The sequence below is a fragment of the Struthio camelus genome, chromosome 1 (genome assembly GCF_040807025.1).
Source record: "Struthio camelus isolate bStrCam1 chromosome 1, bStrCam1.hap1, whole genome shotgun sequence".
Lineage (NCBI taxonomy): Eukaryota > Metazoa > Chordata > Aves > Struthioniformes > Struthionidae > Struthio > Struthio camelus.
The window spans coordinates 98,140,735-98,166,108 of record NC_090942.1 but is presented as its reverse complement, the minus strand read 5'-3'; the positions used below and the strand labels follow the sequence as shown (position 1 = coordinate 98,166,108).

Sequence of the window (25,374 nt, the reverse complement as noted above, 5' to 3'; positions counted from 1 at the left end):
GATCAGTCTAGCAAACACAAATGTATATGTAGGAGGTAATATGAACAAAACTGCATTCACATCATAGCATGCATCATGACCTCAGGTATCATTAATGTCTTGTCTGCCTTTAAAAGTACTGGAATAAACGACTAGGCAAATATACCTTCTTCATGACTCTAATAGTCAATAAAGGTGATGAGTAAAGGAAACCTGTTAAATTATATTCATATCTGTGTGACTGTTTATGTGTATGTGTATAAATATGCACACAGGTGTGTGTGTGTATTAATATGTATATGTGTATATGTATGTGTTTAGTATATATATTGATGCACTCAGGTATATGTATATTTAATTAGAAAGGAGTTTGAAGCCATTGCATTGAGTGACTTTAAAATAATGTAATCCGTGAGAAAAATGAGAAATTCTATCTTTGTGTGTGTATGTGTGTTACGCATAAGTGGCTTTTTTCTTTTCAGTGCAGTTCAGATAAATTCAAGTATAAATATCTAATGACTGGGGAAGCCTGTTAGTAGTTACTGTCTGTTTGACATCCTGCTGATGTAATACCAAAGAAGAAAGTGAAGAGCTCTCAAATTTGCATTTATTTATCTGTATCAGGAGCACTCTGTGGCAGTTCAGCATCCTTTTATGACCTTGTGGTTACATAAGATAGGTACGTTGCAGGAAAGCGGCTAGGGAGGGCTGCTGTTGTAAGTGACCCCATCCATCCCACAGTGTCTTCCGTCAGTGCCTGCATATCTAGTCATTTGCACAACGAGAGAGAGATGAAAGTTAACACTGTATTAATTGGTTAGATTCTGTATTTGTGTCAACTTGTTTTTAAGGAAGGATTTGTTCTCTCTCCTAGTCTGACAGAGGGAGGAATCTTCTGTGTAGTTTGACACCTCAAAACAGGGCAGGCAGTACTACCCCGATGTAAACACGTCTGGAATCTGAGAGCTGGACGCCTCTGCGTTTATTCACATCTAGTTATGTTTTACTTTATGAAAAACCTCACTGACTTCCAGGTACTTACTTGCAGAGTGAGATAACTCTGCTCAGTGTGAGCAAGGGTGGCAGAACCTGGCCTCTGGTACTTGGACACCTCCAGCACAACCCTCCTGTTGTCACTGGAGTTGATGTGGTGTCACAAACAATCACAGCCTGAAGCTAGCTGCTCTCTCCTTGGGGTATGACTGACTGACTGTGGAACAGAGGAGAAGTCCTACTAGTGTATGAAAGAAAAATACTCGGATACTGCAGAAAAGTGCTCAGATTAGAAGTGTTTTCAGAGATGTTTGCTGAGTCTGGGGCCAGGCTCTTCTTTGCCTCTTCTTTCGTTTCTAGCTGAAAGAGGAGAAGGACATTGCATCACGATGTGCAGTCCAAAGTTCAGATGGGCAGTGAACAGGTGGTACATTGTTTGTCGGGCTTGTATCATGGAAACTATTTGTCCAGTTTTAGATTGCTATTGCTAGCAGTGTATCTTTTAGTTAGGAGAGAGAGAAGAGGTTATTTAAAACTTAAAGGCTCCTCCTGTTTGCCTTTCAAAGCACGCCAAGGGGGATTTAAAAAGGTACGCTTAAAGATCACGCTCAGTTTTCCCTGAATCTCTCTACATTATGCAGTTCTCATTTATTTACAGCATGAGGTAAATACATTGAGAAGGAGCTGACTCAGTATTTCAGTTTGATGAGATACACACAGATTTATTCAAGGATGGGTACTTGAGGCTAAGGAAGAGCCAAGCAAGAGGAATGAAGAGAGCACTCGCTCTGAACTGCTGAGTGTACTTCATTTGTGTAATCCATCCAGACTGCTTAGATGCAGTGCATCCAGGGCCTCAGGGCTGTAGTGCTGGTGCGTGCGAAAGCTGGTAACTCCTCCAGCATCTCTGAAGTCAGGGCAGAAGATATAGGGAGATGATATATGAAAGGCACTAGCGGTCCCTCAAATCCAGAAGGCAGTGTAAGAAATTTTGCTGGAGGAAGGGTCATATTAGGGGAAGCAAGCCCATGGTAAAGCTCAGTGATAATATCAAGTCATCAAGGCATATTTGCTTCTTCAAGCATATGCTGGATGATGCAATTTTCTAGTTTCTAGTGCAGTTTTAATGAAGCATCATATCTTAGACTGCAAAGTGACTGGAAGGCATAAAGGACCTGTCGCTTTGGAGAAGAATAGGGGAGAGAAGGAGCTGTTGGTGTGTAGAGGGAAGCACATGGTGCAGGACCACTCAGACATCCTCAAGAGATTAGGAATTAGAAAACCAGTGCATTGACACACATATTGGAGCTCCAGCATAAGAATGACGTTTTTTAAACTCCTAAATCTTCAAGTTTGCATCTTCCACTCTTTACCTGCTGCCCTATGTTAGGCTATCCAGGACTAGATAGAATTTTTGGAGTGTTAATATAAAAATTTATAATAAAATAAAGCCATGTCACCACTAACGACATTAAGAGACAAAACAAAACAAGTGAGTTTAGGAATACCATCTCGTGTCCACTTCAAGTGATCAGCAAACTTTCCTGGAAAATCTTATACCTTCAGCCGCTATCTGATGAACACTGTTGAGAAAATAGTAGTGAGGGACTCGTAACAGCAGTAGTAGTGCTATGGATTGCTGACTCTAGCCCATGATCCGAGCGGCAGCACAGAAGACGGCTCTATCTGACTCTTAGCTCGCCTCTCAAAGGAGAGGGAAAATAGCTGCTAGGGCAGCTTATGCAGCCCAGTGCCATAGGCTTCCTAGTGTGCATGCACTCTGCCTGGTATTTAGACCTGCCACCTGCCTTGTCCATGTCCTTTGAGAAAAGATCCCAAAATAACCTCACAGCCTTCTCTGATGAGGCTGACTTAGCAGTGGCATGGGGTGGGCGCCGCCTGATGTTGCAGCTAACCTGTGGTGAGGGGCTGCCGAGAGGAGCATCCCTGCACCAGCTGGGAAGCCACCGCGTGGGATCAGGCTCTCGCATGGCCACAGCCTGTTCAAACAGTGATTTGCTGGCATGCTAAACCTGCAAAGAGCAGAAGGCAAATAGACAAGCTTAGCTGCAACGTCTGCTCAGTGCCCCCGCTTGTATCGCTGCCGTAGGTGTGGAACGACGCAGGAGCTTTGCGTGGCTGGATTCTCTTTCAGGATGTCAGAATATGTCGTGATCCCGCACTGAGCAGCAAACAAGTGCTGCTAGTTCTTTCCTGCCCTGTGTTTTGGTCTGAATAAAGTTCATTAGCATGTTTATGTAACCCCTTCATTTAGGAGTCTGTTAGTTGTATTGGACAGAAAGCAAGTTGTCTTTTCAGTCCCTGCTCTGCTTCTAAGGCGGTTGAAGTTTGCCAGAAATGTAGTCTATACCAAATAAGATTTCGTGACAGATGACATCCAATCTGCTAAAATATTCACTGATTTTCTTCAATTGCTAGCTCTCAAGTTCCCAGACTTTTAAAAACTCTTTAACAGCTATCTCAACCCAGTTTTAGGATGCTGACTGTTATGCAGACTTTGAAAAAAGTGTGAAAGAAGTGTGAAAGTTAGAAGACAGTACTTTCCGGGCGTAAATACGTACACCACTTTTTAGCCGTTGTGTTGCGTTAGGATTTTTCCAAGCCGCTGCCTTAGTGCCGTGCAGTGTGCAGTGTCGCAGCTGTGCAGGAAGAAAAGTTCATTTTTTGCTCTTCATACCCTTTCCCCTACCCTTTACCATTCATTTTTCAACAGGTACATGTTTCCGAGTGGAGTCGTATCTTCCATACTTTGGGTGATGCTGAAGGAATCGTGCTGATGCTATTTCAAATAAAGTACTTCCATCTTTAAACTGCCAACTTGTAACCGCAGCATACAGGAGACTCCAGCGATGATTGAACACCTGGCGGGGGGTGGGGGGAGAGGAGTATTGCAGAGTACTCCAGGAGCGGAAATTGAATTCTTCCGTTCTCATTATTCCATTAGCTGCATGATCGTGCTCCTGGCAGTGATCAGAGAAGTAATTCAGTCCCCGGCAGAAAAATCTTGTATTTGAATACAAAATCTTTTCAAATGAGAGGCTAATATAGCAATGGGAGGGCCTGGGGAAATTTTTTTTTTTTCCCTCAAAGCCTCTCTGTTAATAAAAGACATGAGGCGAGTGAGTGGACAGCATCTTAAATCAAAAGAGTCTTCTTTGAAAATATCAGCATTTTTTAGCCTTGTGGTCATTCTGCTTGAACTATGGGAATAGTGCCTAATTATTACTAATAAGAGTCACACAACTAAAAAGCGGGCTCACAGAAAGAGTCCGTAGATATTTTTATAGAGTTGGACTTTATGCCATTCTAAGAATTTTTACTCTTGTAGGTTATTAGTAAGGCATTTGGGACGTTTAGCTGGAGGTTGGGTTTTTTTCGTGCATGTGTGTGTGTTAGGTTTGGGTTTTTTTTTTTCCTTCTTCATCTGCAAGACTTGTCTTTGTGGGAGGAGGTGACTCATTCCAAGAGAAGTAGCAGCAAGCTTGGCAGGAAAGCTGTGTTTTCTGAGTGAACCTCTGGTCCACAGAGCTATTGGGTTTTTTTTAGTCTCTAGCAGCAGTGCTGCTGCTTGTTTTTTGGTCCGATGATTTGCTGAGCTAGGTCTGCAGTTGTGTTTGGTGAATGCAGTGTTATGGATCCCAGGTTATGTTTTACTTGTCTTGAAATAAAGTAGAGAGGTGTCATGGATCTTGAGACACTGTAGTTTATCAGAACAGTCCTTTTTCACTGTTCACTGCTTAGCTTAATTCAAGTGAGGTTTCTGGAAAAATTAGACTTTTCTACCTGTGATTCTGCAGATGGTACCAGCTTTGCAGAAAGCTAAGGAAATATATTGCCTTCTAGATGAAATACTGTGAAGAAGAGGGGAAAATTGGATTTCTTCTTAGGTAAATGTCAAATACTAGTAAAGTGATATTAATTTCTGTTACAGCTGTGTTTATTGCCAATCCTAGGATTGTATTATTGTGACAAACCTTCAGCTGACGATATTATCCCTATTTCTGGATGTGAAGGTAGAAGATGCATTTAAAAAACAGAGTAACAAAACTCCTTCTTTTTCTCATCAGATCCCTCAGATGATGAAGCTAATGAGAAGACAAGTGGTGAGAGGGGAGCAATGCATCAGGATTCAGACTCTAAACTTGCTGTGACAAAGAAAAGAAAGCAGGTTTGTAAGTTTAGCAGCTGTGTAGAGCACAGAGATAATAATGCATAAGGAAACGTAGTCCCTTTTTCTTCAGTAAGGGGGCAGTTTTCTTCACCTTTTGTCTGATCTTTTTGCATGATAAGATCCTTTTATAAGGCAGTTTGAACTTACTGGGAAGTGGCTGAGATCCAGTACATTTCAATAATAACTTCACTCTTGTTTTGTGTAAACTCAGGTTACTGAGCCTGCCTGCTGTGTGGTGACTTCTAGTGATAAAAGCCTGAGTGGTGCTGCTCGGCTTCCTCTCCCTGTACACAGGAGATCTTGGGAGCTATATTTTAAATGTTTTACAGCATCTCCACCCAAATATAACTTCATTGAAATGTCCAAGTGAGGAAGAATTTAAGTCCACGTGGGTTCATGTTTCCACAGCCTTGCACTGCTAGAAGCTTCCTCTGCGACCTGTAGGAGCTGTGATTCTCAGAACTACATGGAGTACGCCCAGGAAAATCTTTGACAATCAGCATCCCCCCAACTTTAGCAGAAAAGAATCATCTAAAGCTCAGCTGATTTTAAGAAGTCTCCTATTTGAAAGTAAATTTCTTTTATCTTCCTGGTATCGTACAGGAGAATGGACTGAACAGCTGTCAAGAAGCTGAAACAACATTGGAGGCTTCCCCTCCTTGAGATCAGTAATAATTTTGATGTAGGTCAGTACTAAATAAAAGCCTTCACTGTGTGATGCCTAGGCAGTTGCCCAAGTGAAAAACATTTGCAGTAATATTCTCTTAACTGTAACAGAGAAGTAGAAGCAACGCAGTAAATGTGCGGTACTAATTACCATCCTTTTGGGTGTCTTTCGCAGTCATCCAAGAGCTAAGTGAGCCAAGAAATCTGAACTGCTTCCACATTTTCATTAGGAAGGCGACAACCGAGCGATATAGAAGGTTGTCTTGCCCTTCCACGCACTGTACCTGGTGGCAGATATTGAGGACTTCAACTCAGCAAGGTTGCCTAGGGAGCCACTTTTTAGCAGCACTAAGTTCCCTTATACATTTGGAACAAGATCAGCTGGTTCACCTGGAGGAGGTACTTTGCTAATTCTATGAGAACGTTAGAAAGAATAAATCTACACAGGTTATCCTGCTGAATGGGAACCGGGACTGCTCACCTGTGGCCCAGAACACATGCCACAACTCTTCCTGTACAATAAGAAATACCAGTTTGTATTTTGGAACCAGTAATTTGATCTTAAGCCATTGCCTTATAGAGTTTCATGGCTAATAGGAGCTCAATGTCATGGATATGTTATTGCAGGTCTTTTATAGCAAGAAGGCTTGCTGATCAGATGTATTTATACAAAGGTAGTAGTTTTGTTTTCTGGTTTATTCAACAGAACTTGTTTTACTCACTCATCCCTGCCTTATTCACAGTCTGGAAGCTATTCTGCAGTGGACTTGGCATCTTAAAACCAGTCAGGAGACAACTAAATAGAATTATGAACATTTATGTTTCCAGTCTGCAAACTGTCCTCAGCCTTACAATGAAGTGAATAATTTGTCTCCAATCTGAATGGGGCATTGATGTGTTTACTTTGTCACTAACTCCCAAAGCCAGAGTACATGGCTGACCTAGAATGTAAACTTTCACACACGCACAAGAATGTTTTGACTTTACATTTGAATTTCCAGTAACTTGGCAACCTGTACAGAAAAAAAGTTGTGCTAGAAATATAATACAGGAAATATTTTATGTTCTGTCTGTGATTAACAAACAAGGAATTTATGACATTTTAGTTCATAAATCAGTGGTCTCAGCACAAATTTCCTGTTTTCTGCATTTTAAGAACTTTGTTGTAAAAATAGCATAAGAACACAGAGCACAAGGGAGCCGTGTCAAAAGCGAGTAGGTTGTCTGTTCTGTATCCTGCATAAGAAAAACATGCAAATGACCTTTTCTTAAGGGTGGCATGCAAAGAGCTGTTGAATGATTAGGTAGGCAACTAACATTTATAAAAGGGTCAGAAGTTCAGTCTAGATCAGATACCTAAGTATTTTAAGATTACCGATCATCAAAAGACATGCAGATTTACAGCTGTTCAACACCTTTTGGTTTCTCTTATTTTTATGGCTTTATCCTTGATGTCTAGAGTCAGTGGACTTGTCTTTCTGGACTAACAGTATTCCATGCATATATGGGTGTGTGTGTATGTATATGTATATATACACATATATGTATGTATGTATGTGCTGCTGTAAAGGAGTTTGGTGAGTCTTAATATGCTGGTCTGAGGAAGCTAGGCTTTGCCTACAGGCCTGCTATATGCCTCTGTTGCCAGTGAAAGAAAGGGTTTCATGCTGTGTTCAAAAGAGAAGCCATGACATTTGGTGATATTTTAAGCAATTGAATGAAGAGTTATCAGTGACAAGATTTCATTTCTCTCAGAGAACATTTTTCAGCTCTGCAGGTTTTACTCTTTTCTCACACAGATACAAGTCGGGAGCACGCATGGTGTTTTGCACGTTTATATACAACAGTTCACAATGTGTGTGAAGGGAGAAATGGGCCAAGGTGATTGAGTGCCATTTTTCTGTATTCTGAAAGATTCGTAAACAGAGTGGTGAAGCTTCCTAGGTTAAAGAACCATTGTGTCCTGTAGGAAGAAGGAGATTCAGGTCGACCATTTCTGGTTTTTTGATGCCTTGGTAGTGTCCCTTGACTAAATCAGTCCAAAGACTTGTTCTCTGCCTAAAATGTGATGCTGAGTATGGAATTTATGATGAAAACACCTGGCAAGTGGTCTTTGAATATCTGTGGACTGCCGGGATACATAAGGGTAGAGCAGGAGCTGAAGGCAGAGGGCAGCTCTGTTTCAGTTTGAATATCTGGGAATGCTAACAGCAGAGTTGGGAATGAAGAAATGGATGGTGTTCTTAAAAGCACTTGAATCACGGTCAGGACAGAGATTTTTTAAAAAAAAACTAAAATAAAAAAAAAAAATTATATTAACCCTGGAGCAACCTTATTAGGTCAAGTGAATTTCTACTTGCAGTCAGTCCCTTGATTTCCAGTGGTGATCATATCTGTTTGTACTTGAGAAAATCACAGGGACAGATCCCTGTTTGTTGAGACAAGATATGGACTCTCTCACAGCTTCTCATGGGTAGATATTGACCCAAGCTGCAATATAAATTCCAAGTCTAGGTACAGAGTGCTACCTTGGCTGTAGCCAGCCCCCAGCCGAACCTTCTCTGCTGGTTCCTAAGTCTCACTTCAAACCTCAGCCAGTATCAGGTCCTCTTCCGTACAGTATTACTGCCTTTGCAAGTGTTGACTGTGTGTTTGCCTCATGGCACTTAAAAGAGGGGCAAGCAATAGATCATTTGTTTATGGTGAGCATGGTGGTACCCTGTTTTTTATAGCTAAGTTGAGGGAGGCTAGGGGGAGAAAAGAGAAATGTAGCCAAAACACGAACAGTGAAAATCCCCAAAATGCTTCTAAGTATTAAAGTTGTGAGAATGGGCATGAAAAGGCACAAATGTGGTGAGGGCCAGAGGGTATGAGCCTTCAGGAAGTGGCCTCCTGTCAAGAAGGCAGTGGAGGAAGTGCTCAGAGAGGCTCGCATACTCTGTTGGCTTTCCCTTGGCCCCCTTGGTCCTGTGGCTCCTGTCCTAAGAGAGGAATGGAGGAGCACTTCTCTAGGTCTCAGCCAGGCTCCCTTTACTGCTGCTGTGTCTCCTCCAGGCTTTCCTCAGGGGCCAGTGCAGGACTGGCTACTCCTGAGCTTTTAATATTCCAAATAATGAGCCTGCTCCACAGTTGCTCACAAGAGTAGATTTTTCCAGCCAAATGCATTGTAGTGACAGTGAGCTTTTTCCTGCAACTCAGCCCATTTTCCCATTGCTCTTCGTGAAATCACTTGTTAAGCTCCAAAGCCCGCATTTGTAGATTAATTTGCATTTGTAATTTTCAGACCCTAACGAGGCCAAAGAAAGATAATTGCTATGCTTAAAACACGGACAACGTAACTGTGAGTCACTTCCTCTGTCTTGGACAATTTTAGGTGGTTTTCAGACACCCTGGCGTCTTTGAGCAGGGACTCTAGCTAACAGACCAATTCGGCCTGCTTACTCAGGAACAAAAGAGAGTTAATAACAGTGACACATATGTTGGATAAAGATTATTCTGAAATGCAACATATATTTTTCTCATGTGTGTTTGATCATGTGTACATTACAAATGTCAAAGGAAGTCTAGAGCATGTTTATTTCCAGTTATTCTCTCCCACTTGCATGGTATCTTTCACCATCTGGATGTTCATATTAGACTGAGTTATTTTAGAATCCTATTGGCAAAGTTTAGAAAAATAATCATACACAATAGCGGGGATTAAATGTATATGATTTTTGAAAGCTCTGTTAGTGATTTTCTTGTTTATTTTTTTAATTTATCAGAACCTGCTTTTGACCATTTTGTGGAAGTATGACTGAAGTATGACTACAGCCTGTGTGTTTCCACTTCCCATTCTTTTATTCTGCTCTTGGTTGCAATAACATAGATCTTTATTCTGAAATCACTGCAGATTTAGGTAACTATAAGAACTTGATTCCCTCTACAAGTAGCAAGGCTTGGTTTTGTTTGTTTTTCCTTAACCCAATATGACAATGTCTTACCTCCTTTTGTTTTTTTTTTTTTTAAGATGATCATATCTCTAATGTTGAGTCTTTCTTTTTTTCTTTTTCTGTGCTTTGCAGCCTACAGAGTGTTTTCTAACTCAGCCTGAAGAAAAACAGGAGAGCACTGTAAAAGCAAAGAGGAGAAGGAAGGTATGAATGTCCTAGGACGTATTTGGGAACTGGGCACCAGGTGCATATGCTATTACAAGATTCACAATCGAACAACCCTGTGACAATGTGGAGTAATATGATCAAAGCTATTGCAGCCTATTTTAGAGAAGAACAGAAATTCCTACTTTTCTGAGTTCACTCAAAATACTCACTCCCCATGTGAACTGAGGCATTTGTCTACACCCCGTTCAAGGGGTGTGTATGTCGACACCCAGCTTGCAAGTGTTGCACACTAGGAAAATAAAGCTGTATCAGAGAAAGATGGAATTTCAGTTGCTGCAGAATCTCCCCTATTTCAGCTGCGTGGCCAGGCTCCAACTGCTTTTACATCTCTTGAGCCAAGAACTGTCCTTGTTCCCTCTTCTCTTCATAGTGTAAGTATATAAATAAATGCTCTGTATCATCCCTCTGGCTATGCTCCATCCTCATCCTCAACAACAAACACATACTGCAGTCTAGATGGAAATTGTATGGCACCAAGCAAATTAATTGGCTTTCAGGACAGACTGTAAATACTTGGCTTCCTCACAGGGCAGAGAGGTGGCTTTTTTATGTTATGCCAGGCCTCTGAATCGTCCAGGGAATGAGATGAGGGAAGAGTGGGATTTAGCTTTAAATGCAGCTCTGGTAGAAATGACCTCGGTACTACTTCCATTGCAGCCAGAGCAAAAGCATCCCACAATAGAAACTGGTGAACCAGACCTAACAAAAACACCCAGTTCTCAGGCACACAATAAGCGCTGAGTTATACCTTTAGTTTCAATGGGGAAATGCCACTAAGTTGACATATACAGCATATCAAAAAATCCGTCAGGAAATATTTATCAGGCTAATCTATAGGTCCCAAACATACTACTTTCTCCAAAAAGATCAAAAAGAAAAGAAAAAAAAAACTTTGCCTTTAAGCATCTGGAATGAATTGGAAGAAAAATAATAAAACTTCCTGCACGAGGAACATTTCCGCGTAGCTGTCCTTGAAGGAAGAGAGTTTGCTCAGGTGTCCTCGCTCTTACTCTTACGGAATTTCTTGTTAGTATCAGGCTTCTGCCCTCAAGAGGACCATAATTTTCCTGAAGGAATCAAGTGGCCCAGTGAATGACGTAATGGTCCTGTGGAATGGCAGGTTACGCTGAGTTACCAAGTAAAATGAACCTGATAGTTCAGTGTTACTATCTGCTAAATCAGAGGTTCCCAAATGTGGGTCACTGAAGAGGCAGGGTAGAAGACTGGGGCAGGACAAGAGGAATTCTCCCTAGTGCAGTACCTTTTATATTGGACAGGAATAACAATGAAGAAGTTTTGTTGTGGGCCTCATGCAAAGGCTGTGTGTCTTCCCATTCTTTGGGAAGGCCTGTTTTTAAACAGCCTAAGGAAAAAGTATTACTAGAAAGTGACAGAGCTTGCAACTGTCGGATAGCAGAAAAATAAAACAGTGTCAGATGAAGGTGAAACTTGAGAGGGAACGCTACCGATTTAGGCATTGTAAAAATCTGATCAACAGCCTGAAGTCCACTGGAAAGTCTTCCAGTGACTTCAGAGGGCTTTGGACCAGGCTGAAGGTAGACTGGAAAGAAAGCGTAAGCACGTGATCTCTTTGTGTTCCGCTGTTGAAGATTGGGTTGAAATCTTGAAAACACCCAGCTGGCTTTAAGCAGAGGTGAAATTGGCAGTGGCCTGAAGTGGCAGAGGGTTGAGAGAGGCAGGCTGCCTCCTCTGCCATTGCAAAGGGGTAGAGTGGTTTCAGCAGCCCCTGTGTGGCTTTTCTGTGTACAGCCTTCTGCTCCTGATGTTGCCACTAAAGGAGTACTTGGGGTGTATTGGGCAGTATGGAGAGAGGTGGGGAATCTGGATGGAAGGGAAGGAGGAAGCGGATGCTGGGATGGAGTGGCAAAAGAGAGAGGGATGGAAAAAGATCTTTCCCCTGCATACAACTCCCGCTATAGCTGTCTTCAACGTTTCTGTTGATCTTTGCCACCCCCTCAGCCTGCCAAAACTGCACTGAAGCTACCCACCGCCTCATTGAAGTGGCCACTAAGAGGTCCCAGGCCCACATTCTCTCGGTAAAATCTAACTTTCCCTTCGCAGGTCTTTACCTTAGTGCTCTATCCTAACCACACTCTCTGGCTCCCTTTCACTTCTGGGATTATGCTGTCCTCATGGTGGCGTGTATGCTCTCATGACAGCAAATTCAGTTCAGCTTATGCTGCTTTAGCTGGCTTTGCACAAACGAACCCTTTCTCAGTGAGAACAAGAGGGTCTTTACTTTGTTGCCATTGTCTCCAGGCTGCCTCTCTCCTTGAAAATCTCCCATATGCTGAAATGATCCCATATTCTGAAGTGAACATTCAGATGAAAGGAATCCTGGGCAGTTCTACCCCCATGCTTCATTTAATTATGTGAAAAAATACAGCAACACGTTCATTGAAATGTCAATGATATCAAGATCTTTTCATTTATAAAGTGTCATTTTCTCTACTCCTTATTTAAAGGAATTAGAAGAAAAAAAGCAAACGGAATTTTCTCGCCTATTTCTGAGATTATGTTCCACAAGTGTAAAATAGTATCATAAAGTCATGTTTCAGGCTCAAAAATTATTAGATTGGTTTAAAAAGTTATACATTTTAGAAGAACAAAATAGCTGCTGCACTCTCGTTGTTTGCCCTCTGTTTTTGTGAACTTCTCACTCATTTCCATCACACTGCCAAGTTATTCTGTGAATCTAGCTTGCCATCTTTCCTTCCAAAGTGGGTAACAACTTACCTTCTTCTAATCAAAATACGGCAAGACATATATAATATTTTGAGTCTTGTTACTAGTGCTTTAAACTAATGCTATAAATTAAAATGAATGTTGGGAAAACCTGAATTTTCAAACTAATATTTAAGTGTAACAACAGCAAATCCCACAAAACCAGCTCTCGGTTATGTTTTTGCTATAGCAACATTTCAGGTGAGTGTGCAAGATTTTTTGTCTTCAGGTTCACAGACCATCTTGTCAAGGACTCTGAACTCACTTGTGAAGTCTACGTTCCCACTGAAGACAATGGGAATTTTGTCTCATTGTAAGGTCTTTTTCTAATTAAGTTCCCTCTTTGTCAAGTTATGTATTTATAGTGTTTTTAACTATGAAACTAACTAACTATAGCTAGTGTTTTTAACTAGCCAAACAGCAAAAATGATAGCAATGCCTTGCATATCCCTTTTACTCATTTTTAGAAGAAGATTTCTGATATTCTGGAAAAATCTACTCCAAAAGCCGGTGTCCCTGAAGATCTGCTGAACCTGCTTAGTCAACATTTTGGTGCAAAGCGTTCAGTGATAGAAATGGAAGAATTAAAGCTGTCAGGTAACTTATCCTAAATTAAATAGATAAAGAATGCTTTTTTTTCATGATAGCAGTGAGTTCTTTTGCTGTAGAAGAAAGGGGATTTTTTTTAGTACAGGTCTCCTGAGTTGAACTTTTTAAGGAAATAGTGTCTTATACTACATATTGCTTTGCTGTTTAAGTGGAGATGTTAGCTTCACTGGGACAAATATGTGGATTTTTTGTAGCTGGGGAAACAAAGAGAAACATTATTTAAATGTGTGCTTTTATTGGAAAATATTAATTGCAGGAGCTTGCTTTTCTTACAGAAATGATATGTTTCCTAAGTAGTGGTTTCCAATATGCTGAAAAAGACAGCAAAGAAGTTATCTTACTTCTCAGATTACCTGAATCTAGCCACATGTGTAATAGAAGGGCTGACAGATGTAGGCAAAGAAATAACAAAACATCATTCTGACTTGGTTATGAGATGTTGAACAATGTTTTTTCAGTAGGTGGCATGAAATCAGATGGTAGCTTTGGTCCAAATGTAAAATGAACAATTTTTAACTATGACTGGGATCGTCTGAGTTTCCTGTAGTCTGTCTCCAGTTAAAAGCCAGCAATAGAAAAGGCAAAGCAGGACAGAGTGGGATGAGCTTCTCTTTCAGTTTCAGGTTACGTTAGAGATAGTGGCAACATTGAACTGCTTTGCATCTTACTCCACAGATAAAGAGGAATTCATTTTCTGGGCATTATCTCTATGAAAACTAAACTGCCTGGTAACAAGTCTGCATATTCCTTTAATACTTCTTGAACTCTTGGTGACCCAAGTCCAACCAGCACCCTTTTAGCCCAGCAGTGCTTTCTCTCTTTTGACATTTAGGCTTGTCTTTCTAGGTGAGTATGCTCTTACAGCCCATTCAGACATCCATGATTCTAGGCTGACCCTTCTTTATTTCTTTAGGCCAAGTTCAGCTTTCTTCTTGAATCAAGAAAACATGGAGGAGGCCCATATAGATTGTTTTGAAATGCTTATGTTAAATATGTCTAGATCTAGATTTGCTTTGGTTTCTTTCCTAATAGAAGAGGCCTTCAGGCTAGTGAGGTGATTCATTTCCGTATGGATTTGCTCTTGGGTTGGATGGAGATTTTCTTCCTTACTTTTCGTGCTGGTACTTGGAAGCTTAGAGAGCCAAGGAGTTTACTGACTTCTACAGCTGTCAAGTCATTCGCATCAGAGCACTGAGCAAAGTAACAAGCAACTACTTGGAGTTGTGCATTCTTGTTAACAGACATACTTAATGCAGAAGCTCAGGTCTGTAGTCAGCATGGTCTCTTGCTGCAGGCTGGAGCTGTGTTGTTTTTCCCCCTTTATGGGACTTTTATCTTAAGTTACTGTTAATACTGTAGTTGTGCTGCTGTGTTGGTGAAAAGTCAGTGACTGAGACCTGTATCCCTTTAAAATATCTTTTGAATTGTTCAGTCATTAATGAGACTTACTGTACTCAGATCAGCAAAATAAGAGCTAAGATGGATTGCCACTGGAAGGAAAAAAATGGAGTGGATGTAGACTTCTCTTATTACTAACAAATGCTTGCAGTACTGCACCAGCCCCTACCCTTCCCCACTAGCATCAAGAGCATCTTTTAAACTTGAGTTTGAAAGTAAATCAGCTGCTCATCCTTCAGTCGAACACATTCAGTTTCCTTTGGAGCTCAAGTCCCACTGCATTTCAATCACTGTTTCTAATAAAAGGGATCAGGGCAGAACACAAGTTTTTAGCCAGATAACGCCCATTAAACGGAAGATACAGTGACTGAGAGCAACTATTATCAGGAAACTACACAGACAGGACTTTTGTCAGACTCCAGCTATAAAATGAATTTGTCACACTGTCTGTTCCAGAGGGGATTATGGATTAACATTGCAAGCCGTCTCCATATGAACATCAGTAACGTGTGTAAGGAAGCCTCCTTAATTTAGTTAGTTACTGCATGTTATCTCAGAAGTGTATTCTTAAATAACTGATTATTGTAAAATAGGAAAAATTTAATCTGTTTTGTTAGTAGATGTGTCAGCAAACATCCCGCTCCCAAGACATGCGTCCTGAGGGGCAGTGCTTCATGAGGAATGACAACAAATATGTTGTCCCTGGAGAGCTAGTTGTTACTACTCAAAGAGAGGATATTGTTCCAGCATGTGAAGGACCCTTAAAAACTATGGCACGTTTTCAGGCCATCTAATTTTAATTACTGCTATAAGAACCTAGACTTTCTATATGGACTCTGGAGAAAGGAAGGACCCTCCAAAGTACCTAAGTTAGGACCTGGTCTTTCTTTGTTGGCTGTATATGGAGCCTAAAGCTGAACAGTATGTCTCTGCCACAGAGGCTTTTTAAGGCTCATTGGTTAACATAGTCACCCGGTAAAAGATAAGGAGTCAGTGAGAAATGAAGGAAGAGGAGGGTGTTAAAATGCAGTGTAAATGTTACCCTTTGCACTAGTGTAGTGAGTTAGATTGCTGCAATATGAAAAGCCAGGAAGAAAAACAAACTCATTGACAGGAGAGTGGCCAATTACACTTATTGGTATGTTCTTCTACTTACAAATTGTTCAAGTGACCTACAAATGTCTTCCATCTTACACTGGAGAAATGGTCTGGCGAGTTAACTATACAGCTTTTGGCTTCAGGCCTTTGACTGATTGTGGCAAAGACATGTGAAAACTTGCTTTAAAGTGTTTGACCGCTCTTGTGCAGTATGTGTGCAGGGTTACACAGTGGGAGAAAAGAAAGGAATTGCAATTGGGTTGAGAGATGCTGTCTTAATTAACTTAACCAGTTTAAAGCTTGTGGTTCTGTAGAGGTGAAAACAAACCTGCTTTCACAAATGGTAATTTGTTGGAAGATGGATTTTAATACAGGTGTGATTTAATCAGCATAACCAGTGGCTATGCTGCAAACATATATGCTAACTTTGCTGTTACAAATGAATCAAAAAAACATTTTTTCCTTTCTGTTTTCAGATTCCTGTTTTTTGCCAGCCAATGACCTCACCCACAGTTTTTCTTCATACCTGAAGGAAAGTGAGTTAAAACGTTGGTCAGAATGAGAAGAGTTGTGTGAAAAACATTACTAATGTAATATTATTGCAGCTTTTTATCTGCACCTCCAAATGTTTTTAACTATGAAACATTAATAACTCTTTAGTTTGTTTTTTTTTTTTCCTTTTTGCATGACAGGTTTTGTGTTCCTGGTTCTTTTTTACTTTGCAACTTCTCTTTGCATCAAAATGTTCTAGGGTTTCTTTTAATTGCTTGAGATTCTTTCTCAGTAATTTATGGTTGCTTCGTAAGTAGCTACATGTATTATCTTACAGTGACAATCCTGAGACTGTCTACTGGAATTAAGAAAGAGGATTTTTATTCTCACATATTTGTGTAGAAGTTCTGGTCTGGTAAACGTTTCTTTTTGATTGTTTTTCTCTGATACAAATCTCTGTATGGGGCAAATGAAGACAGTGGACTTGTCACCTTACAAAATGTTGAATTTCAATGCTTATCTGATTTGTTCAGTTATATAATGTGTCTGTTTTATTTATATTGGGCATTATATTTTCCAGTTTCTCAGCCATGACTAAATGTAAAAGTTTTGCCCCAGATCCAGACCTCATAGGAGTCAGCATGTGTGTTCCTGCTGCTGGCTACCGTTCTTCATGTACTCTTGTAATTTAAAATCATGGTGTGTATATAAGTAGTACTTTCTCAATGTGTTATATGGGCTTTTTCATTGCAGTCTGTCCTAAATGGGCAAAACTTCGAAAAAACCACAAGGAGACCAAGTCAGTGGTGATGCTGGTTATCTGCAGTTCTGCCCTTCGTTCCTTGGAACTCATCAAGTATGTTGATAGCAAATGTTATGTTGAAGTTGGCAGTTAGTCAGAGGTTTTGTCTTGGAACCACAGTCATAAAGGCAAAACTGGGATACTGTCTTTTGCTAGCCAGCAAAGTTACTGACTGAAACTGAGGCAATATCCCTTGCTGCTTTAAACTGGGGGGGGGTGTTTTTTCTTAGACTAAAGTAACACAGTAGTTCAGTTGCATGGAAGTGCTATTTGTGTTAAAAAACAAAAATAAAGTGTAGCCAATTTAGGGGAAACATGCAACATGTTATAGCTGGGAACAGAATAAACCCATTAAACCTCTTGACCCACCACTAGAACTTGTGACTGTAGGGTCCTAATGTTGCTGGCACCAGTGATAATGAGGACATGGTGTTCCAGGACCTCCAGTGGTGATGCGGGTTTCTGGCCTGAATGCCTCGAGATCTGTGTGAGTGGTCTCAGCTGGCTCAGGACGACTTTCCATGTGCCCTGTCTTCCTTTTACCCTTCTCTGTCATACCCCACCCCATTCCAGAAAATCTTGATGACTTTGTTAAATTAGTGCATACCCCACAGATGTCATGGTTGTCTTTTGTGTCTTAACCCTGTTTCCTGTGATTATCTGTTAGCACAAAATGAGGTCAAGAGTTGGGAGGTTTAACCCCATGCCACAGATGAAAGCGTAGAAATGACAGATGTGCCTGTAGTGCTAAGCACCTGCATGCAGATAACACCATCTGAAACTCAGGTGGTTTACATGTATATTTGATATTTGTATATAACAGTTTAGCTTTGCAAAAGAGAAATCTGAAAATTTGGCTTGCTGCAAAAAGTATTCAGAAAAAGTCCATCTTAAATGACATTCAGTAAATACGGAATGTGTTGTCTCCTGCTTGGCTAATAAAGAGCATAAAGTTTTTGGTTGTGTGCCAAAGTGGAGAGTCAAAAAAACAAGTCAGGTTTTCAGACAAATAGGTTTGGTCAACTGGGATTTGGATAATCGAGATTCTTTCTGTAGTAAAGACTGGCAGCCTAGGTGTTCCCAGTTGCAGCACTGCATGAAGATTCTGTAAAATGTAGCTTTGCCAATTCACAGATCTTTTCTTTATGTGCATGCATGCACGCGTGTGTTCAGTCACACTGGCACATCAGTAACAGAGATATTTTTGGATTCGAATTTGGTGATTAGTCCGTTTAGAACAAAGTTAGTTGTGAAAATGCAGGCCATGACTATAAAATATTATCTGACAACCCATCTAAACAATATTACTCCTTAATTGTGTCTGCTATTGTGTTTTTTCCAATTGTTGATCTCTCCAAGTAGCAAAAAAGAATGAATATAGTTTTCAAAGTACAGATAAGGGTGACTGGGGAGCTGTGTGTCTCAAGCATGCTGAGAAATGCCAGCTAGTTTTGCTTTCCTCCTGTGTGGTCTTAATGCTAGCCCTGATGCCTGCATTTCCTTTTTCAATTGTTTTATTGCTAGGTCAATGACAGCATTTAAAGGAGACTGCAGAGTTCTGAAATTGTTTGCAAAGCACATAAAGGTAAGAAAGCTACAAGGGTTTTTTTATAGAACAACTAAACCACTATCTAGCGTCATAGGGTTTTTTGGGGGGGATAATAATGCCTTTCATTTAGTGTTCCTCTTGAAGCCCATTATTGCAGTTTCAGGCATCCAGCCAAATGCCATCTCCAAGCTCTCTCGTAACTCTGGTGCAATCCTAGGCACAGTGTAGATGCTTATGTATTGTGCTATGCTATAGAGGTGTTCCACATTCTTGTAAGGTGCTCCTTCAGAAGTTTTTGGCCCGTTTAAATATAAATAAGGCTCGCACATATAGTTGTAGAAGCAAACTGTACCAGCACCCACACACGCATATGGCCGTGAGATGCCTGGGGCCCCAGTACTCATATGTGTTGGCAGGCACAAATGATGGCGGCATTGGAGGTAATGAGTGGAAACTTGGCCTTTGATGTAAACACTGTCAAACACACAAATGTCACGTGCTTTATTTCACCCTTCTCCAGTGTCTTTGTCTTGAGGCAGGTTAGAGCAGATACAGCTTTGTCAGTTTTCCAGATATTTCTAGACAATTTGTTTAAATGCTTAAGGAAGCATTCTGTTCATGCCTCAAGAGACAGTTGGTACAATGAGAGACTTTCAAAGCAGAAAATGACTGACCTTCTATAAAAGTCTGATGCCCAGCTGGCTGTTATGTTTCTTAAACTCTCTCCCAAATTTATCAGTTTGGCAGTCTGAAAGATGAGTAACATTTGCTACCTGGTAGTATCCTAGAAGGAGAGCTGGGTGATCTTGAATTTATTTCCATCCTGGAAATACTCTTTGAGAAGAAATTTTAAACAGTTGTGACTTTACTGTGGTTTGTCTTTCTCTTATTAGATAAAAGAACAGATAACTATGTTGGAAAAAGGCATCTTCCACATTGGGGTGGGAACTCCTGGGAGAATAAAAGCGCTTGTGGAGCAAGGTAGGAAAGCAAGGAGAGTTTCTTCAGTAGGTATCTTATACATGCTGCAAGAAATGAGATTTCTGTTGCTTTTGATGGTCTTAGGCTGACTAGAGTCTGTGGCTTTGGTGACTAAGCTTTGGCGTTTTATTTTTCCACTTCTACTGCGTTGGTCGAAATGAGGTCAAGATTCTAACATTTAATTTCACGATCTCTTTAAACCGGCATAAATCAATACTATCACGCAAAGACAGAGTAGCGCACCCCCCGCCTGCACAAGAGTCTGGCAGTGAACTGATCCCAATTAGAACTGATCCCAATTAAAACTAACCCCAAATGGAACCCACATGCAAAATTGGGTAATGAGCAGGCAGAGGTGGGGGACTTCCTCTTTTGGCAACAATACTGATTTATGCTGACTTGTAAGTGATTGCAAAACTCTGGTGTAAGATTTAAAGTTCCAGGAAACCAAACACTGCAAAAAAAATTCAAAAGGAAATAATGGCAGAAGTCATCATATCATGTATCACTCTGAGCTCAGTGTAAACTCTTGTGGGGGGCTGGAGAAGAGATCTGCTTGCTGATTTGATTTTATTCCTGATTTGCATTATAATAAAATTAATTATTCCATATAAATCTCCTTTTCTCCTCCCAAGTCTTGAGTAGCTTTACTTATGCAGTACACATTATATACAAAGAAACCCAAACAAACAACAAAATCACAAGATGATAAAGTGACTCTTTCTTTTCTGCTTTATAATGACTGCCTCACTCCAGCTGTGGCTTCTTGTTCAGGGACTGGATAGGGATTGGGACTGTACTTCTTCCAAAAAGGCACAGGAGTAATGTAATTTTGTTGCTTTTCTGTCCCCTCCACGAATGCAAAATCCGTACTGCTCAGCATATCAGCACATAGCCATGTTAGGAGAAGGCAGGTTATGGCAGATTATCTTCACTTCTAAGGTGTGGTCCTTTTTTGGCAGTTTGGTGTTGTAGTGGCAGGTCACTAAAAGAATGGAGAAGAGTCAAACAACTGATGTGAAAAATTATGGACATCATACAGAAGACCAGGGAAACACAGGGGGACTTCTGGAGAGTCAGTTCAAAAAAGGACCGTTTTCCTCTCTCACCACCATTTCTTTGAAGGATAAAGGAATACTTTAGTAGCACCTGACTTGCATTCACATAGCACCCAATCCGGTAAATTGCTGAACACCGTCAGTTCCCATTAATGGGATTTTTCAGGCTTGGGTCCTTATAACCTACCAGCTCCTCATCAGCTGTGGAAATTCAACTCCTGTGGTTTCATGGAAAGGAAGCTTGGGGAATTATTTGCTGGCAGGATGTTAGCTCTTGACAAGCCTGGCAACAGTAGTTGTTCTGCTTCTGTGTTTATCTTCCAAAAAGGCATGGGATTATGTGGTTAAGGGAGTTTGCAGTGTCATTGCATTAGTTTTCCAACCAGCAAATGCAATATTTAGTGTTCAAATATTAGTTTCCTTGGGAACTGAGAGCGAAAGATGTAAAAACCAAAAATCATTTTGATAAGCACATGTCACGTTATCTGGGTAGTAAAATTTGTGTTGCCTTTTCAGATGGCCTGTACCTGAACTCAACAAAGTATATGATTCTGGATTGGAACTGGAGAGATCAGAAACTAAGGAGAATGATGGATATCCCTGAGGTACTGTATAAACATCTGTATATACTGTATTCTGTGTCCTCAGTGCTTTTGATTCAGACAAAATTAGTGCTTAGAACTTGTCAGTCAGGATTCCTTTCTGTAAAGCAGACTTCAGTGGTCTAGAAACACAAAGGAGTCAACATTTTACTTGCAAGTCACAGCTGTGAGTTGTGAGTTGTACCATTTGGAGAATCTGTCCTGTTTATGCTAGATAGTTGTTCTGCCTGTCCCAGGGAAGTACTCTCTCAGCAAGAGGACCTTGTGCAAAAGTTTTGTCAAATACTAAGTAAAACCCTTGAAGAAGCTTTTACTGGTCTCTAGCTGAGGGTAAGATAGCTTCCTGTGAGTAAATCTATCTATAGGCAATTCCTCTTGTTTCGCGAGAGTTAGGGTACAAACCATGTAAAGCCATCTGTCATCTATAGACTCCTTTCCTGATAGTTCATGCCTCTTTTCAATTCTGTATTCCAGCTTTCACGTTTATTGCTGTCATGGGGCATGTTTACCATGTGCTGTGTGGCATCAACTCGTATTTAGCCAGCAGAGAAGGAAAGAAGCAGATTCCTCCACCCATCGTTGTTAAAAAGTTCACGTTTTCCTGCCCGGTGTTAGGCACCTTTAGAGCAGGCCAATACTCAGAATCTCCATGGGAAGAGGACTTTTTTGCGTATAGACATTGAGCTCTTTCACAAGTCAAACAAATTTTCAGTCATTAATCCTGCTCTTCACTTGTCTGTGTATTTGAATGTGCTGTATATTACAGTCCCACATACACAAAGATGTATGTTTCTAATTAATATTGGATAATATGCCCTGCCTACAAAAACATGTTGCAGAAATGAAGCCGCAAAAAAACCAGTTTTGGTTATTGAGGCGAGGAGGCTCCCTCTTGTGGTAAATACACAAGGCTTTTTTGTACAGTGCTTGCACTTACCTGTAAGTGCAGGAATTTTGTAAAGACCAAAGAATTTGAAGCCATCAAAGCATTAGCACAAGACAATAGTACCAAAGTTGGTGGTTGGGGTGGAATGAATTTTTGCAGGTCAGGTGAAAGTAGGTATACACACAGACTACAAGAGATCCATTTCAAAAAGTTGAAGATTACATTGTTAATACTTACTTTTGGGCTATTGCAAACCTGAGCTATCCCTTTCAGCTCAGTATAGGTAGTATCACAGCATTTCTGCATGTTTGTCTGGGAATACAGTCCAAAAATTGTGGCTCCAGCTGCATTTTATTAAGGCAAAATAGCCATTTTAATGTTAAAATTACAGAAGTAAATGTTTAGAAGTCAGGCATAGTTCAAGTTGAAACCAAATATGGAGGAATGTTACGCCTTCATGTACAGTGGTAACCAAAGGAATAGATGTGCATGTATGATTACAGAACAGTGTTTATGTGATTACAGAAAAGCCTTCAAACATGCACTGTGGCTCAGATAACACAATATACAGAAATGCTTTTGACAGCTTGAGTTATGCAAGTGAAACATCTTGCAGCAATTTGCAGATGCAGACCTGCAGACAGCAGGTAGATTTACCAAAAGTTATTTATACAGAATGTAAGTAATAGAAGGTACCCAGATAATGTTTTAGAGACAAGGCATCATGACACAGTGGAAACCAATGGGCCACATTCTGGCAACCTGCAGACTTGAAAAATGGAATACTGTCTTAGTTAGCAGAGCATCTTTCTCTCCTACATGTATAAAATTTGTCAAATGCATGCTCACTAATAATCTGCTTTTTATAAGTGACTTTCCATTTTCTGCACACAACTGTGAAACTACAGCGATAATAGTCACCAGTTTCCTCAGGGAAGAGAGGTTTTATACTGCCAACAACACAATTTAAAGAATTGTTGGTTAGATGTACTAATTTTTTTGCATCCTGTGTTGGTTGTGGAGGGAAAACTCTGCCCTTAAAGTTGGAAATGAGGCATACTGACCCATTTCCAGTGCAAAGTGTGCTTTGTCAATAGTTCCATCTAATTTCTAAGGTGCTGCATGGGTATATTTCAGTATCAATAAACCAATCTGTATAATGAAATAGGTAGAAAGCAAGAACAGCTGGAAGCACATATACCTTTCTTTTCACTAAAGAGAAAATCTGTAGCTTCATTTTAAAGGTGCCGACTACTTGCTGTTCCTGTGCTCTTCTCATACTCAGTGGAGTGTTATGCACACAGGAGTATATTCTGATTAAAATGTTAATTAAAAACCCTAGAATCCTCCCGTATATCACTCCTGTATCCCATCATTTCACAGAATGGAGGGCACCCCGATCCAGTGCTCTTTTAGTTGCCTCAACATCTGGGTTTTTTTCTATGTCTCTCACTCTATTCATCCCAAACAGTGGAGAGAAGGAAATAAAAACAAAGCTTGTGAGGAAGGAGTTGGGGGGGCAGGGGGGGGAAATGAGTTTATCAGACTCTGTCTTGGGGAGCTTGAGTTCTGCTAAAGTGTAAAAGTTTAGATAAAAAATGATTGTTTACTTCTAATCAGTCTAAAAGGCAAGTTTCCTGCTTTGAAAGCTTCCTGTATAGATGTAGATGACAATACAGAGCTGTTTCAACTCCTGATGTTACTTGTTTGTAAGATTCAGATGGAGTTTTTTCAAACATTTTGCTTAACAGATTATATCTTTTCCTTCTGCAACCATTACAAGCACTGAGCCTTGACCAGATTTGAAAATACTAAAAGTTTAAGTTTCAGATTTCATGACCTACCTCAGGAAAAGGGTTTGTAAGAAATGAACTTGTCATAGGAAGAAAACCGTTTTTACCTTGATATAGCAAGTAGTCTGGAATACAGACTGCTCAGACTTTCTCGCATCACTTATTCCTATGCCAAGGGTAGGTGTGGAAGGGCATAATGCTAAAGGAAACTTTCCAATAATCGTAAGTGGGGAAAAAGGAGCTATAAGAAAATTCCGGAGTAATGATGATATTAGAGAGACTTCTGTCCCTGCTGCAGGAGATAGCCAAAGTTTATTCTCATATACATTTGTCTTTTATCTTTAGAAAAACAGTAAACTACATGCCTATCTATATTATAATCCAAAGTAGTTTGCATGCAGCTCATGTAGACCTACCTTTCATTCTCGCTTTGGTTCAGGTGTTTCAGACACTAACAACATTGTGGCTGTTGTAGTGCAATGCTGCCACTGGACTTTCTATCCCATCTACTATGGGATGATCCTGTAGAAGGTCCCGCAGGAATTTTGCAGCCTAGCGTGTATCTCTTACCATGGCTTTATCAGCTCTACCGATTACAGCTTATTTGTAGCTATGTTAGATGTGACTATATGAGCTGCAGTTGTACCTTAGGATTGCAGAGCAGTTAGATAGATATTTTACAGAAGGGAAACATTCTGGAGTTCAAGGACCCTGTATGGGAACTTCTCCTTTGATTTTGAATCCCATAATAAAGAAGTGCCTAAGTAAATAAACTAAATACTGGTGCGTTTCCAAAGCATTATCAGTAACCATTGGTGCTTTGTTTGATTTTTATTTTTTTTTCCAGATAAAGAAAGAAACAATTGACCTGCTGGAGATGAGTATTATAAAGCTGTGCAGAGAGGGATCTGTGAAGCTGGGACTCTTTTAATGGTTTTACCAACAAGAAAGTAGTCTGCAGTTGTAATTTACTATTATTCTGTCTGCAATTGGCAAGTCATCGATGGGTGATTAAATTAATTGCGACCTTTCAGAGGCCTGTTCATGTTGCTTTCCTTTCTTTTAATAATAAAACAGAAATTTTGTCCGCAGTTTTAGTATGAAAGATTTTTGTTGCACAAGCAATGTGTTACTGAAATTAGATGTACGTTGTATTCACCTGTTATATTTACTATTTTATGACATTTATAAGATATTTAAGATGAGTGAACATGGGTTTGAAAGTCTTCCCACAGCTGGATTCTCTGATAGCTCCTTCTGCTGTCCCAAAGGAGACCTTTACTTCTCTCGTGAGACTGGTAAGCCAGGCCCTGCTAGTTCTTGCCTTAGAGGGTCTTTAACAGTATTGTGTGAATTTATATTTTTCAGCTG

The 25,374-nt window shown here is 40.3% G+C and overlaps 2 protein-coding genes across 23 annotated transcripts in view; both read left to right on the top strand.

Moving 5' to 3' along the window:
- Window positions 1-25,094, top strand: part of CMSS1 (cms1 ribosomal small subunit homolog) — a 250,534-nt gene extending 225,440 nt beyond the window's left edge. For all 7 annotated transcript variants that reach the window (XM_068960366.1, XM_068960365.1, XM_068960359.1 and 4 more), the window contains 9 exons: window positions 5,061-5,161; window positions 9,895-9,966; window positions 13,203-13,332; window positions 16,317-16,376; window positions 17,086-17,188; window positions 18,659-18,719; window positions 19,577-19,664; window positions 21,239-21,327; window positions 24,851-25,094. In XM_068960366.1, coding sequence (XP_068816467.1) covers window positions 5,061-5,161; window positions 9,895-9,966; window positions 13,203-13,332; window positions 16,317-16,376; window positions 17,086-17,188; window positions 18,659-18,719; window positions 19,577-19,664; window positions 21,239-21,327; window positions 24,851-24,934 — 788 coding nt within the window. In that variant the 3' untranslated portion in view covers window positions 24,935-25,094. The remainder of the gene's footprint in view (window positions 1-5,060; window positions 5,162-9,894; window positions 9,967-13,202; window positions 13,333-16,316; window positions 16,377-17,085; window positions 17,189-18,658; window positions 18,720-19,576; window positions 19,665-21,238; window positions 21,328-24,850) is intronic.
- A 69-nt stretch (window positions 25,095-25,163) lies between these two features.
- Window positions 25,164-25,374, top strand: part of LOC104144240 (cell cycle control protein 50C) — a 40,416-nt gene continuing 40,205 nt past the window's right edge. For 10 of the 16 annotated variants that reach the window (XM_068960254.1, XM_068960250.1, XM_009675134.2 and 7 more), the window contains exon 1: window positions 25,165-25,301. The gene's annotated coding sequence lies outside the window, so the exon portion shown is untranslated. Of the gene's footprint in view, window positions 25,302-25,374 lie in introns of all 16 variants that reach the window. The other 6 variants (XM_068960263.1, XM_068960272.1, XM_068960309.1 and 3 more) reach the window with 4 other exon arrangements.